The sequence below is a fragment of the Pleurodeles waltl genome, chromosome 12 (genome assembly GCF_031143425.1).
Source record: "Pleurodeles waltl isolate 20211129_DDA chromosome 12, aPleWal1.hap1.20221129, whole genome shotgun sequence".
NCBI lineage: Eukaryota > Metazoa > Chordata > Amphibia > Caudata > Salamandridae > Pleurodeles > Pleurodeles waltl.
Genome location: NC_090451.1, coordinates 17,895,212 through 17,911,299, shown reverse-complemented (window position 1 = coordinate 17,911,299; position 16,088 = coordinate 17,895,212). Strand labels below are relative to the sequence as shown.

The 16,088-nt window shown below is 49.2% G+C and overlaps 1 protein-coding gene across 1 annotated transcript; it reads left to right on the top strand.

Moving 5' to 3' along the window:
* Nucleotides 1-7,176: 7,176 nt before the first annotated feature.
* Nucleotides 7,177-15,416, top strand: ATP5F1D (ATP synthase F1 subunit delta). The gene is made up of 5 exons (XM_069217113.1): nt 7,177-7,382; nt 8,634-8,787; nt 9,320-9,408; nt 14,790-14,913; nt 15,313-15,416. Exons 1-4 carry the CDS (start codon nt 7,251-7,253, stop codon nt 14,910-14,912), a joined length of 498 nt encoding a protein of 165 aa, XP_069073214.1. The 5' UTR covers nt 7,177-7,250; the 3' UTR covers nt 14,913; nt 15,313-15,416.
* Nucleotides 15,417-16,088: the final 672 nt, after the last annotated feature.

Genomic DNA, 16,088 nt, shown 5'->3' with positions numbered 1-16,088 from the left:
GGGAGACCCAGTACCCCCCTCATAAAATCATTTTCCTGAGTAACCAATGGAGTTAGTTTTGTGAACCCCCAGAGTTCAGCGCCATAAAGAGCAGCGGCCTGTGCTTTGCACCTATAGATCTCAAATACTGGTGACACAATGCTCGACCTTGAGCGTTTGTAATTTTTACTAATTGCCATGGAGCTATGAGTTAAGGAGATAGCAGCTTTATTGATGTGCGGTGCCCATGACAATTTGGCATCAAGCAATATCCCTAGGTAGTTGAAATTTTTTACTCGTTCCAGTGCCTGCCCTCTAACCCGAATGTTCCTCTTAAGTGCTTTATGGGGGTTAACAGTCAGGTATTTGGTCTTATTTGTATTTATTTCTAATCCTTCAAGCTGCAATACTCACTGAATTTATCTAATAGAGATTGCAAGCCCATGGGAGTTTGAGATAATAGAATGGTATCATCTGCAAAAGGGAGGGCGGGACTGGATCATCGTTCAATCTTGGTGAATCATGGTTACTTTGTTTCAAATAATGAACCAGATCATTGATGTATAATGAGAAAAGTGTTGGGGCCAGCACACAGCCCTGTCTCACCCCCCTCTTGATAGGTATTGGGTCTGTCAACTCTCCCTATGGCCCCCACCGAACTTTTGCAAATGTATTTTCATGTAACCTCTCCAGCTGGCCCAGGAGGTTCCCTGGCATGCCCTGTTTTCCTAGTGCTGCCCATAAGGAGTCCCTTGGCACCAGATCAAAGGCTGCACGCAGATCCACAAACGCAATATAGAGGTGACCTTTCCTTAGTCTAGTATATTTCCACATTATTGTCAGTAGCCTAAAGGCCTGGTCGACTGTACTCGTCTGCTGTCTAAAGCCTGCTTGGTATATAGTCATTATGCTGTTCTCTTCTATCCAGGTACTAATTCTATTCAGGATCTGTCTAGCGTAAATTTTTTGCATGACATCTATGAGGCTGATTGGTCTATAGTTCCCAGCGTCTTCCCTGGATCCTTTTTTGTAGATTGGAATTATTTCTGCCCCTTTCCATGTCTCGGGTATTGGGCCTCCCCTTGCTAAAGCGTTACTTAAAAGGTTCAGATAAGGTGCCCAAATTTCTATGTTATGTTTGAACATATCCCCCGGGATCTTATCCAAACCGGGGGCTTTTCCTGGCTTGATTGCTTCAATGGCAATCACCGTCTCCTCCAGACCAAATTGTAGCTCGGGTAAAATGCCCCAAGTAGCTAAGGTTTTATGTCTTGAGGGATAGAAATCGAGGGTGGGGGGGTCAGAGTAAAGATGTGTAAAGTAGTTAACCCATGTTTTGGGATCTATATGATGATCTGTGGTAAATATCCCCTCTTTGCTGCCATGGGTAACTATTTTCCAGAAGATCCTTGTATCATTGCTTTTTGCTGCTTCCAGCAGGTCTTGCCATTTTTGGTCCTCCCAGTTGCTTTGGGCAGTAGCCAGCGTTTTCTTGTAGCTGGCCCTTGCCTGTTGTACGGCTAATTGGTTTTTTTGCTTTAGTGCCTCTATCAGTACTCTTTTCCTTTCCCTACATTTGGTAGTATACCATGGACTGCTTGGGGTGAATTGGACCTTCTCCTTTTTATGCTTGTTCTCTGGCTGTTTGGTCAGGACGGATCTTAGTGCAATACTCAATGAATGGTGGATAGCCGTAATAGGGATGTCACTAGGTTTATTTTCTGCATAAGGCTCCAGGAGATCAGAAAATATGTTGTAAATATTTGTCATTGTATCCTGATTGCCTAGTATTGCTGGCCATTTTACAACCCTTCTATTGTTACTGAGGGTGGGTTGTAGCTCCACCTTGTCGTGTTCAGTATATTTCAAGTCCAAATCTAGGAGGTGGGCCCTGAGTTCAATTATTAGCGGGAAGTGATCGCTATCCCTTCTTTTATCAATTTTAAAATTCGCTAATCTTCCCCATGTACTTATACTATGCAGAATGTAGTCTATTTTTGAAGTTGAGTTGCCTCTCTGGAAAGTATCCAGATTAAGGCCTCCTTCACCCACTCTGCCATTGCACGCCCTCAGTCCGTGGTTTAATGTAAGGCCCATGAGTTGCAGTGCGGCCACTGTGCCTGGGACAGTTTTTTCTATTGTTAGGTAAGGAATTGCTCTCATTCGATCTTCCTCTTCTGCTAAATGTTCGAATCCAGTTATAGGTTCATAATTACAGTTAAGGTCACCCCCTATCATAATTGTCTCTCCTACTGGGATTTTTTTGAGCAGGTCATCTAGTAGAGTTATTTCAGGAGACTCCAAGTTTGTCCTTCTAGGTCTTATATATACATTGAACAAGTGGGTTATTATCTTATTTTTTTTCCCCACTACCAACCATAAGATGTCCTCTGACTCAGTGGCCTGCATACATATCTCGACATTTAATGAGATTTTCGCCCATACAACCAACCCCCCAGGCGGTCTCCCTCTGGCAGCTGAAGTTGCACTAATAAAGTAGGTTTTATATCCTAATTTATACGGTGGATCTTTAAGCCACGTCTCTTGAAAGAGACAGACATGATATCGATCAATATAGTCCTGCCATTCTGGGTCTATAAGCTTATTTTTTAGGCCGGCTACATTCCATGAGATCATAGTGATAAGACCCCTTCCGTTTAGGGTCGTAACATTGGAAGCAGGATTCAGATAGGTTGTTGAGACTTTCCTACTATGCAAAGGCTCCACTACACTCCCTGCCCCTGTAGCATGAAAATCTTTCCCTACGTGGGGCTCATCTACTGTTAGGTCCCCATTGGGTCCCACTTGTGCCTGATCTATCTGGATTAGTCAATCTACTCTTTCAAGATTGGAATCACCATTTCTCTTTTGCAATCCCTCATTGTGATTGTACTTATGCCTCTGGACTCGGAGTTTGGTAATTAATGGATCCGAACTAAACCTCATGGCATTAAAATTGGGGGCGGGGGTTCTCTGTTCCATGTCAATCAAGCCTCTGGTTAATCTTCCATCCTTAAATGTTAGTGCAATAACGTCAAGTTGCCCCTTCTCTCCAGGGATTCTTTCTGCCCCCCTGATATCTGAACGAATTATGGATAGACAGTGTCTTTTAGCCCTAATCCAATGTGTAAGCTTATTTTTTAAGGAGTCCTCGTCTTCTCTGCTATTTAGGGGCAATTTTGGAACATTTAACAGATAAACAACATTGGTCCTAATAAGAAACCTATCCTCCACAGAATATGGATTCCATATAGTGTATTGATTATAATCATTAGATACTTGCGAATAGGGGTTCAGAGTAGGTTCCAAATTTCCTTTTTGGGATCCTTTTGCCAAACGGGGATCTCTTCGTGGATTCCCTGTTCCTTGGCATAAATCACTAGCATTTCTTCTAGGGAAGTTGTGTGAGCCAATATTCTCCCCATTAACCCCTATCATGCATCCCTGTGGTTGATGTACAATCTTAGCTGTAGCTGGATTAGGGTTGGGGTTAGTGATCAAATTTTGAGAACATGTGGGTTTACCTTGTAGATGGAACGATATTGGGGGGGACTCCTTTTCGCACTGAGCTCTATGGGTACCCCTACCCCCCTCCTTTTCCACAATATCTGTTAAGGTTCTTACTTCAAGTTTCAAGTCCCTAACTTCCTGGATTAATCCGGTGATTAGATCATAAAGGTCTGCTATAGATCTTGTTTTGTGTTTTAGAGGGTTTACTGGTTCTAAGTTGAGAGGAGAGGTCCTCTCACTATCTAACTGTACAGTTGGGATAAATGGGTGTATCTCATCCACAGATTCCCCCTCTTGTGCATTCTGTACATTACTACTATCGAGTTCTGCCAGGACTGCATATTTATTGGAGCACATAGCTTCACACTCCTGCGTATGGCTCTTCTTCCTAGTATTATTGAAGGTGCATGGGTATTTGGATCTAGTTGTAGCAACTTTAGGACTGCCAGTCCTAATATCGGATGATGCCTCCCCCTCTTGCTGGCAAACAATCTCTATCACTTTATCTTCCACTGGTTCGATTTTCTTCGTGTAATAGGAGGTAATCTTTTTATCGGGACCCTACCGAATAGTGGCCCTACTACATAGTAGTGACTCTACCTCCTCGATAAGATGATCTATTTCAGCTATTGTGCAGTTCTCCCCCGCATTCCTAATTTTTTTTACAGATTTCTCCTTCCCCCTTGGGGGTTCTGATGCCTTGCGTTTTCCCATAGCTTGAACTGCCTATGTTGTGTTTCGGCTCTGTGAACCAGTCCACAATATATAATTTATAAAAGAGGATAGAAGAAGGGCTGGTGGGGATAGACCTAGTTTGTACAATTATCTTCTCGTAAGACAACGATAACTATACATTTTCCACTATAGATATAAACAGACCTCTTGCAAAGTGTGAAAAAGTGTAAAAGGGCAGAGGCCCAACCTAGCCCCTCTCCAATATCTATTAGGTAATGATAAAAGCGTTGCAACAATAGGTGGAGAATACCGTCCTAAGGCCCTCTGTAGGAAGACCTATTTAGGAGTAAATGTCAACACAGTACCTTCAGGCAGCCATACATGTAGGTTGCCTAATCCATACAACTTTGGATGAATGTCAGGGGGGTGGCCCAGCCCTGCCTCTTCCGGGCAAGGACGGGCAAGGACGGGCAAGGACGGGCAAGGACGGGCAAGGACGGGCAAGGACGGGCCCGCCCTTGGCCCGGGCGCGTCCCGCGCGGCGGGAGCGCTGTTTTAGTTTTAGTTTTAAAGGGCTCCTGCCCCTGACACACCTCCTTGGACCTCTGACGCGCTTCCCGCGGCGGCAGGAGCGCTGTTTTAGTTTTAAAGGGCTCCTGCCCCTGACACACCTCCTTGGACCTCTGACGCGCTTCCCGCGGCGGCGGGAGCGCTGTTTTAGTTTTAAAGGGCTCCTGCCCCTGACACACCTCCTTGGACCTCTGACGTGCTTCCCTAAGGTTTTGCTTAGACACTGTAGGGGCATAGTGCTCATGCACTTATGCCCTCACCTATGGTATAGTGCACCCTGCCTTAGGGCTGTAAGGCCTGCTAGAGGGGTGACTTATCTATACTTTATAGACAGTGTGAGGTTGGCATGGCACCCTGAGGGCAGTGCCATGTCGACTTAGTCGTTTTATCCCCACTAGCACACACAAGCTGGCAAGCATTGTGTCTGTGCTGAGTGAGGTGTCCCCAGGGTGGCATAAGACATGCTGCAGCCCTTAGAGACCTTCCCTGGCATCAGGGCCCTTGGTACCAGGGGTACCAGTTACAAGGGACTTACCTGGATGCCAGGGTGTGCCAATTGTGGAAACAAAGGTACAGGTTAGGGAAAGAACACTGGTGCTGGGGCCTGGTTAGCAGGCCTCAGCACACTTTCAAATCATAACTTGGCATCAGCAAAGGCAAAAAGTCAGGGGGTAACCATGCCAAGGAGGCATTTCCTTACAGGGGCCCATTCAGAGGACCGAGGGTGATAAATGTCCTCAGGGTCAAACATGTCTGAATCCCAACCTTCTTCCTCCACACTAGAGGTGTTTGCAGATGGGCGCCAAGGCCTGCCCACAATGCGACCCTCATCCGATGAGCACTCATCATCGGAGTCACCTCCCCCCGAATGGGGTGATCCCACAAAGGGATCCAGTGCCAGGGCAGCAGTGCTGCCATGCTCTCCGGGTGAGCCAACCTCCCGGCAGGGTACAGGGTCTAGCGTTCGCGCACTCTTGGCAAAGGCCTCCCTTAACCGGGCGAAACCCTCCAGGTGCCCCGCCTCACGCTTCCTAGAGGAAGAAGGGACTCTAGATGTACTGGCCCGAGGGTCCGAATCCCCCAAAACAGTTGCTGAGTGGGACACCTTCTGCATGAGCTTGTCCACCCTATCCTTTCGCCACCGCCTGCGAAACGAGTTTGTCCATCACCTCATGAAGGTTACCCTGAGGCGGCCAAACCTCCTCTGCCACCAAAGATGGGGTGTAAGCGTGATCCAAAAAAGAATCCACTGAGGGGGAAGAAGAATTAATTGCACTCAATGAACCCAACTCAGCACAAAAAATATGGGAAGGACCCAGAGGAACCAGCAGAAAATCGCCACATACCCCACCAAGGGGTGTCAATAAGAGGGGTGAGAGTTCAAAAGATAACAACCAACCAAAATACAATGGGCAGCCCCTTGCCGTGCTCCAAGAAACTTGTGACAGCAGCAACTGAAAATGCGTGCTTAAACCCACAGTAGTGAGGTCCCAAAAGGGAAATCTGAGCGCAGGAGGACCTGCTCTTACCACTATGCGGTGTCGCAAGGGTTGGGAGCCAAAGCGGCAAGCGACCCTGAGGGCGGGCGCTCGACGGGGACTCAGCGTGCGAAGCGCTGCCTCCCCTAGGTGAGCGCCCCTGGTGGCACCAGGCCGTCACCGCGCCTGCCGCGCAACGTGTCCAAACCGGGAACGCGAGGAATGCACACAAAGCGCTGACAATCCCCCGAAAACCAGAAGGAGCGAGGACTTAACCGAGGGCAGCAGGGGAGAGAGGAAGGACTGCGCCGCCAGCTACTTATACGCGCATGTTATGGACCGCGGATGGCTCACTCGTTGTCGTGCTTTTTTGTGGACATCATGGGAGTTGAAGTTTAATGTGTTTGAACTTTGAACATGCTGTTGTCAATAAAGTGAAGAAAGGACTCATAATCCTCGCCTCCGGCCCTGCTATACAACTTTCATTCTTATCACATACGCTCGAAAAGCCTTCAGCGCTACATCCCCCGAGGGCTCCCTCCGGCCGTGCATCACGCGCCTGCGCGCGGGGCGCGCCAGTCACCCCACGCTTGCGTCTGATGCTATTTCCGGTGACACTTGGCTCGCTTCTGGCTTTCTTCTGCGTACGGCTGGCCTTGGAGACTACTTCCGTTACCGCGCGCGTGCTGGGTGTTGTAGTGTCCTGGCGCTGCTTCCGGTGGCGAGCGGCTCGCCGGGAGGTGTAGTCCGGTCACCACTGTCCTCCCAGGAGCGCCGCACCCTGGCCGCCTGTGCCCTTGGCGCTGCTTCCGGTGGCGCGCGGCTCGCCGGGAGTTGTAGTCCTCTTCTGGCTCTCTTCTGCGTACGGCTGGCCTTGGGAACTACTTCCGTTACTGCGTGCGTGCTGGGTGTTGTAGTGTGCTGCCGCTGCTTCCGGTTGCGCGCGGCTCGCCGGGAGCTGTAGTCCGCCCACCACTATCCTCCTAGTCCGCCCTTGCCCTTGGTGCTGCTTCCGGTGCCGGTGTCCCCGTCTCTGCCATGCAGCTCTCTGTGGTCCGCCGCCTGCTCCGGCTCCGCGCCCCCCTCTGCCAGGCCCGGCGAGCGCTGGCGGCAGAGGCGGCCCCCGGGGGCCCGCAGCCCATGAGCTTCACCTTCTGCTCCCCGGCGGAGGTGAGGGTGCTGAGGGCAAGGTGGGGGCTCAGAGGGGGGCCGAAAGCAGGGGGGGCTCAGAGGCGGCGAGGGGGGCTCAGAGGCAGTGCTTTGGATGGGGGGGCAGGGGAAGTGCTGATTGCAGGGGGGCTCAGGGGCAGTGCTGAAGACTGGGGGGGGGCTCAGAGGGGTGCTGAGGGCAGAGGGGGGTGCTGAGGGAGCTCAGGAGCGGTGCTGAAGCGGCAAGGGGGGCAGAGGCAGTGCTGAAGACTGGGGGGGGCTCAGAGGGGTGCTGAGGGCAGAGGGGGGTGCTGAGGGAGCTCAGGAGCGGTGCTGAAGCGGCAAGGGGGGCAGAGGCAGTGCTGAAGACTGGGGGGGGCTCAGAGGGGTGCTGAGGGCAGAGGGGGGTGCTGAGGGAGCTCAGGAGCGGTGCTGAAGCGGCAAGGGGGGCAGAGGCAGTGCTGAAGACTGGGGGGGGCTCAGAGGCGATGCTGAGAGCAGGGGGGCACAGGGGCAGTGCTGCAGGCAGGGGGGCACAGGGACGGTGTTGAGGGGGCTCTTAGAGGGGTGCTGAGGGCAGAGGGGGGCTCACGGGAGGTGCCGAGCTTGGGGGAGAGGTAGTGCTGAGGGCAAGGGGGTTCTCAGAGGCGGTCCTGAGGGGAGAGGGGGGCTTAGAGAAGGTGCTAGGTAGGGGGGGCCTCAGAGGCGGTGCTGAGGGGGTAGGCTGGTATGCATTGTGTGCACAGCATGCCAACATACAGGATTCAGAGAGTAGATTTTCTGTTTTTGAAGCTTAAAATGGTGATTTTAAAGGTTTCTCATGTCTGATATTTGCCTTCACTTAATTGAAAGTCACTGGGGACAATTCACCCCCCCCCCGTTCCCTTTTCCATTATTTCTTCCTGATTCCAGATGTGTGGCAGGTATGGTCTATGTTTGACTCCAGTAAATGTTAATTAAAAACGAGGGCTGCCCCTGCAGAGGAGACTGGAGGCTGCTATGGGGGAGAAGGGATGTGGGTAGTGTTAGCACTTGAAACTCACCGGCATCCAGCCTTGGGCTTTCCTTCTTGAAATTATTGTTTTCATTTTTGGTAGTCTAATTTGTTTATATGATATTAACCAGGGCAAAATTTTCAGCATCTTTAAGTGACGCACAGCTCAACCGTTGAGTGGCATAATCTGTTCTAGAGGCTCTTGTTCATGCAAAGGCCCAAGCAGCGTGCAAATCTGTGGTATTTGACGGCTGTTGATGTTTCCTCTTTTCCTCCAGGTCTTCTTCAATGGCGCAAGTGTGAAGCAAGTGGATGTGCCCACCTTGACTGGAGCCTTTGGAATCCTCCCCGCTCACGTTCCAACCCTCCAGGTCCTGACCCCTGGCGTCGTCACAGTGTTCAGTGATGAAGGGGTTGCTTCCAAGTACTTTGGTGAGGAAGTGGAGCGTGTTGACATGTAGTAGCTGGTGTGTGTTACCCACATACTCTGGGGTATTAAGCAGCCTGGAGACAGGTGCCCTGAGTACTTAATGCGGGCTGGTTGAGGGTTGCCGCTCCACATTACTCATGCCCTCTGCGCCTGGCGTTGGTCACCCATTGAGAACCAGATGCACCCGAAGATTGGAGATTCATCTGAAAACCCTAGTTGATACTGTCCAGATGGATACCAGAGTCTAAACATGACCACTTTATCTTGTTTGACCCTGCTAAGTTTTTGATGGCCCAGTTTGTCAGGAATGCTATTTCTCTCATTCATTTATCAATCTGACACTCTGTTGTCTTGCGCAGTTCTTTGTGAGGTAGATGTTTGCCATGTACTGTGAGCTCTGACTCTGCTCTTTACAATCTCCTTTCTGATGTAAGATGTCAGGTTCTTTGTACCCTTAGCCTGAGCTAGGTGGGGTTCACGAGTTTGAGGTTTGCCGGTGACTCTGCACCTTACCTTGCTGTTTGTGTGTTGCAGTGAGCAGCGGCTCGGTTACGGTCAACGCAGACTCCTCGGTGCAGCTGCTGGCAGAGGAAGCTTATCCTATAGACATGCTTGACATCAACGTAAGTAAATCCCAGATCCTTAAAAGGTTTTTCCAGTTAATTGGAAGAGGGGTAAGCGTGGGGAATGATGCGTGGGCTGGTAGCTGCAGCGCAGACACACTGCTGGGGCACATTGCACCCCAGCCCGCCTTCACTTCCCCCATCTGTGTTGTGGTTTGCAGAGTCTGTGGTCACAGTTCTGGTGACCTCTGTCTCAGGGGAAGTAGCCGAGGGCTCATGAGTTACTGCTTTCAGCTTAGGATCTTTGAGTTCAGAAGCATCAGACCGTTTCTGCCTGTGAGCAGATCAATCCCAGAATCTGTTTCATTTGATCTGATTTTCAGTTTAAGTGTCATAAACATGCATAACAGTTTATTTTTAAAGAAATACTTTCAACACTTTAGAATACTCCAGGCTGGGGAGTGCGCTTTAAGATGCTGCACAGAGGCGTCTCTTTCCCATGGAAGATGGTTACCGCTGCCTGCTCAGCACCAGGCCACTCCCGGTTACTTCTTCCAACTATGTACGCTAGGGGCAGAATTTGAAAGACAAGTTTTTTTCCTTTATTCAATTTGTATTTTGAAAGCACAATCTAAACTCAGGCTGATCATGTCTCTTATCGGAAGGCCGTGCCACAATTGCGGAGTGCATGTGGAGAAGTGTGGCACAATGGTTAGAGCGGCAGACCCTGATGCAGAGATCTGGTCCAGGACCAGGGTTCAATTCCCACCTCGGTGGGTCTTGGGCTCAATTCCCTTGGACCAGATAATTCTCGCCTCAGTGCCTAATCTAATTAATGGGTCCCACTCTGCAACTCTGGGCAATAGCTTGCTTAATCTCCACAACGGCCCTCACAGTGATTGGATGCTTGGCTTCACCGTGGGGCTGTCCAGGAGTGGGTGCCTCACAGGGAAAAGTCAGGAGGGGTTCCACAGTGGTATGCATACAGCGCCTTGAGACCCTAACGGGTGAGTAGTGCGCTATACAAGTGCACAGTTTACAGTTTTTTTTATCAGAAGTGTGGCTGTGGGCACACTCTGTAAAGCTATCAGCAGCTGCTGCCAGCTCTGATCACAAGGGATGCAAAGCATATTCACCTTAGGACATGCACTGTTCTAAATCCGTCTTTACCAACTCCTCTGAGGGCAAATAGATATCCACTAGTCAGGGCTTTATGGAGCCCAGTCCCTGTCACCATACAACACCTAGGGATATGTGGCCCTCTGCCGTTACTGACAGACAATGCCACCAGTTGATGTTACTTGAACAAATTGACAAAATCAAGAACACTTGAGGAAAGATCACAAAATTCGGCATTGTGTTGCCACAGAACCTCCAGTTCCAAGCAGTTAATCGGTCGGGCTTCGGAACAGGTAGGCAGACCCGCTGAGGGCATCCTCCGGAAGACCCTGAGTGGGCGCAGACCTGTGTGATTGGAGACACCCTCTCTAAGCGGGGAGTGGTAAATCTTGGCCCGGTTATCACCAAAGCAGTCAGTTCTCAGATACATCAGTCAAATGTTTGCACTTTCCTTTCCTGCCAGCTCCGGTTCTTCCATAATGCCTCAGTCCGCAAGAACATAGGTGATCTCCTCTGACCGACTCGTTGCACCATCAGTGCTCTTAACTTCCTTTCCCCACCTCGAGCTCTGGGTGGAAGCTTCTGTGAAGGCAGGCTCGCCTGGCGGACAGACATTACATTGCTCAGTGGTTGAGATGGGTCCCTGGCTCCAGAGGCCTTCAAGAAGAGTGACGGTGGCGTAGCGTCGCTCCGTGAGACAAATCTTCCCTCAAGTGACTAAGGGGCCCCAGTGGCGCCCCCCCCCTCGCCCTGTCAAGAAACCTTCCCTGCCACTGAGCGTAAGCGCCAGAGCTGAAGCCATCGAAGCCCAGCGTGGTACGGGTCCTGGAAGGCGTCATTTTTAGTGCCTGGAACATCAGATAAGGAGTGGATGAGGTCCACACTTTTTACACTCTCGGGCCACAGATCCTCCATATTCCGCTGCAAAAGTGTGGTTTAAAACGTAATAGCTTCCCAAAAGTCATATCAATTTTTCACTTTAATTGCTTGGTTTTCTGCCAGCGATACTTTAAAATAAATGGTGAGTGCAAACTAGTTGGTTTCAAAACAGTAAATGAACCTGATGGATGCCTGTTACCAAAAAGCCAAGCGGCCTCTGCTGATGACACCTAAATCTCACTCCAAGAGAAACAAGCATTTGCAATGCAATAGGTCTCTCATTTGCTTGAGTTAGAGCTATTGGTGTTGTAAATGCATAACTGGACTTTTGTTGCCGCATAAATTGGTCAACCCTGCTGCATAATTTGGTCCTCTCTGCCACATAATTCCTGTGTCTCTGCATATAACTAGAGCACTTCCATTTACCTTCTTCCTCTATCTGCAGCAAAATATGAAAATATTGCCCTTTTTTTTTTTATATATGTAATTATTAGGGTTCCCCTAAACTTGTTTGGGGTCCCAGCGGTGACCTAGGCAGAAAGAGCAATGCTTGGAATAGCTCCTAGAGAAACCATAATAAAAATAGCATGAAAACAGAATGTCAGAAAGTAATGCATTGTAACCATATATGCAGCCCCTAGAGAGCGTAATGCCTTACAGATTTTCTGCCCTAGCATGCCTACTGCAATACTATTACAAACAAGGCCCTTAAAACACAAACTACTCCCAGCTGTAAAAAAGAAATGCCCCACAAAGCATTATGGAGAATATTGTAGTATCGCCTCTACCACTGTGCCGGGAGAGCCCTTTTGAGTATTTCTGTGCTTGTTTTTCCAGTGTTAAATGCTCCTGTTCGTATATTTTACAACTGCTAAACTTGTTAAGTGGTACTCCTGTAAAGCACTCCTCAGATTGAGGTCGCACTATTTGAAACTTCACGCAGTCATGTAAAGTGCTCCTCAGATTGAGGTTGCGTATATTAAACTTCAAGTAGTTCTGTAAAGCGCTCCTCAGATTGAGGTCGCGTATATTAAACTTCAAGTAGTTCTGTAAAGCGCTCCTCAGATTGAGGTTGCGTATATTAAACTTCACGCAGTCCTGTAAAGCACTCCTCAGATCGAGGTCGCTTATATGAAACTTCACGCAGTCCTGTAAAGCACTCCTCAGATTGAGGTCGCTTATATGAAACTTCACGCAGTCCTGTAAAGCACTCCTCAGATTGAGGTCGCTTATATGAAACTTCACGCAGTCCTGTAAAGCGCTCCTCAGATTGAGGCCGCGTATATGAAACTTCAAGTAGTTCTGTAAAGCGTTCCTCAGATTGAGGTCGTGTATATGAAACTTCAAGTAGTTCTGTAAAGCGCTCCTCAGATTGAGGTTGCGTATATTAAACTTCACGCAGTCCTGTAAAGCACTCCTCAGATTGAGGTCGCTTATATGAAACTTCACGCAGTCCTGTAAAGCGCTCCTCAGATTGAGGTCGCTTATATGAAACTTCACGCAGTCCTGTAAAGCGCTCCTCAGATTGAGGCCGCGTATATGAAACTTCACGCAGTCCTGTAAAGCGCTCCTCAGATTGAGGTCGCTTATATGAAACTTCACGCAGTCCTGTAAAGCGCTCCTCAGATTGAGGCCGCGTATATGAAACTTCAAGTAGTTCTGTAAAGCGTTCCTCAGATTGAGGTCGCGTATATAAAACTTCAAGTAGTTCTGTAAAGCGCTCCTCAGATTGAGGTCGCGTATATGAAACTTCACGCAGTCCTGTAAAGCGCTCCTCAGATTGAGGTCGCGTATATGAAACTTCACGCAGTCCTGTAAAGCGCTCCTCAGATTGAGGCCGCGTATATGAAACTTCACGCAGTCCTGTAAAGCGCTCCTCAGATTGAGGTCGCTTATATGAAACTTCACGCAGTCCTGTAAAGCGCTCCTCAGATTGAGGCCGCGTATATGAAACTTCAAGTAGTTCTGTAAAGCGCTCCTCAGATTGAGGTCGCGTATATGAAACTTCACGCAGTCCTGTAAAGCGCTCCTCAGATTGAGGTCGCGTATATGAAACTTCACGCAGTCCTGTAAAGCGCTCCTCAGATTGAGTTAGTTTATATGAAACTTCACGCAGTCCTGTAAAGCGCTCCTCAGATTGAGGTCGCGTATATGAAACTTCACGCAGTCCTGTAAAGTGCTCCTCAGATTGAGGCCGCGTATATGAAACTTCACGCAGTCCTGTAAAGTGCTCCTCAGATCGAGTTTGCGATATATGATCCTTTTTAAAAAAAAAAAACAATCTTAAATAAGAAATAACCCCCTTCCAGTTTGCTGCCTTAGTGCGCAGACACCCTAAAGAAACAGCGGCAGGCCCTAAACAAGTGAGAGAAAGAAACCGCATACAGCCACGCAGAGCAGCGAGGCAAAAGCAAAACATTGTGGGCCACACTGAAGTATATGGCTGATCGTGCAATAATCCATGTAACAGAGTCAGTCTCCAAGGCGGTAACAAAGCAGCCTTAAGGCAGGACAAAGGTAAAGCATTTACCTACGAAATCAAGGGAAATTTAAAAGGCAGGCTCAGGAACGAATGAAAGTGTGTGGAGTGAAATGGGCATGCTGCAGGCCCACAGATGTAGATTATATGTCGAGAGACCGCGCTCGTGCATTGCCTTGCTATTATGGCCCTTATGAGAAATGCCCCTGCTTCTGATGTCTACAGAGCGGCCCTTGAAGAAGCTGGTTTTGTGCATAACATAAATCGCCTGTACGGAAACTAAAACACGCCTCGGTGGACTAGGGTTTGTGCCTTTGATTGCTTCATGTACAGCCCTCCTTTCTACTGGTTCACCCTCTTCCCGGTTAGAGGCGAGAACTTGTTGTTCTCTTTTAGTGTCAATAAAGAGCCCATGATGAGGGAAAAACATTTTAATGTGTAATCTTAGTTCTCCATTGTAGTTGTCTCTGGTGATTTCCACCCTCACAGTCCAGCCAGCAGTTTGCACGGATATTGGTTTGTGTTTCTTTACCAGCACATTTCTGTTAAAATGAACTCGCCCCACTGTGCTGCCTGGAACTGGAGCTCTTATGTGCTTTAAAGCTGCACCACCAGCATTTTTCTCAGTTAACAATGTCTATATGCAGTATTTCCTGCTCTGTGATTTGTTTTTTATTTGTAATTTTTTTTTTTTTTTTTTTTCAGCTCATTCAGTTTTTCTTTTCATCATCATTAATGTTGTTGTAATGCTAAACTGGATTGCTAAATTGTTTTATTTAAAAATAAAATGTAGCACCTCTTGCAGGTATCTTTGGTGAGATCGTTTCTAGCATGAAAAGCTCATGTATTGGACGGTGTAGTGGGATCCTGCTTGTAAACAGATCTTATTGTGTTAGTGAATTCAAGAAAGGATGTTTGCGAAGGAGGAATACCATTCCAAGAATAACTTTTCCCTCTTCCTCAGGCTGCAAAGGCGAACTTGGAGAAGGCGCAGACTGAGCTGTCAAGCGCAGCGGACGAGGTGGCCAAAGCAGAGGCCCAGATCACTTTGGAGGCCACCCAGGCCATCGTGAAAGCCCTGGAGTGATGTAAGTGGTCCCTGGGTGCAGGCGGGAGTACATGGTGCATACAGTACTTGGAAGACTTGTGCATGGCGCATGCCTGGCAGTGTTCCTGGGTACGTGGGACCTGGAAACACTTTGAGCCTGTGGCACGGAGGGGCGAGTGTTTGGTGGGTGTGTATAGGACTTGTAAGATTCATGTGCCTTAGGTTATGTGCAGGACCCAGAAAAAACCTTGCACGATCTGTCTTGAAGGAGAGGTGCCTCTCCTGGCTCTTGCCTTGTGTGTCCCTTCTTTCTGTGTGGATGCAGAAGACCTGACGATTGCCACGTACGTGCTGCATATGCCATGTGTTTGTCACTTTGCTCTGATATCTGGACACGGACATTTCACATTTAAACTTTTTTCTTTTCTTTCTTCCTCAGACTCCTCAAGCCCAGCTGCGCCCTACATGGTGCCTCCGCTCCATTCCCCTTTGTACAGAGTATTATATTGTAGACTGACGAGACAATAAATGAAAAAAGACCTATTTCAGTCTGGTTTATTTTGTCTTTGTACGGTGTCAAGGTTTGTTTAGATGAGGACAATGCTCTACAGTCCTCTGTGTCCTTCCTTCTCCTGGTCTCTCCTGTGACCTTGGGCCACCTCCTGGCTCTTACTGCTCGATCTGCGCGTCCTGCTTCGTCTTAATCACTGCCTGTGTGCCTCCCTGTGCCCTGGTGTTCCCTGCACCTCAGTGCCCAAGTGCCTACCTCGTGTCCTGATGCTGCCTCCCTGTGCCCTGGTGTTTCCTGCCCCTCACTGCCCAGGTACCTACCTCGTGTCCTGATGCTGCCTCCCCTGGTGTTCCCTGCCCCTCACTGGCCGTGTGCCTACCTCGTGTCCTGTTGTGCCTCCCTCCCCGTGCCCTGGTGTTCCCTGCCCCTCACTGCCCATGTGCCTACCTCGTGTCCTGATGATGCCTCCCTCCCCGTGCCCTGGTGTTGCCTGCCCCTCACTGGCCGTGTGCCTACCTCGTGTCCTGATGCTGCCTCCCTCCCCGTGCCCTGGTGTTCCCTGCCCCTCACTTGCCGTGTGCCTACCTCGTGTACTGATGCTGCCTCCCTCCCCGTGCCCTGGAGTACACTGCCCATGTGCCTACTTCATGCCCTGGTGTTCCCTGCCCCTTACTGCCCGTGTGCCTACTTAGTGTCCCGATGCT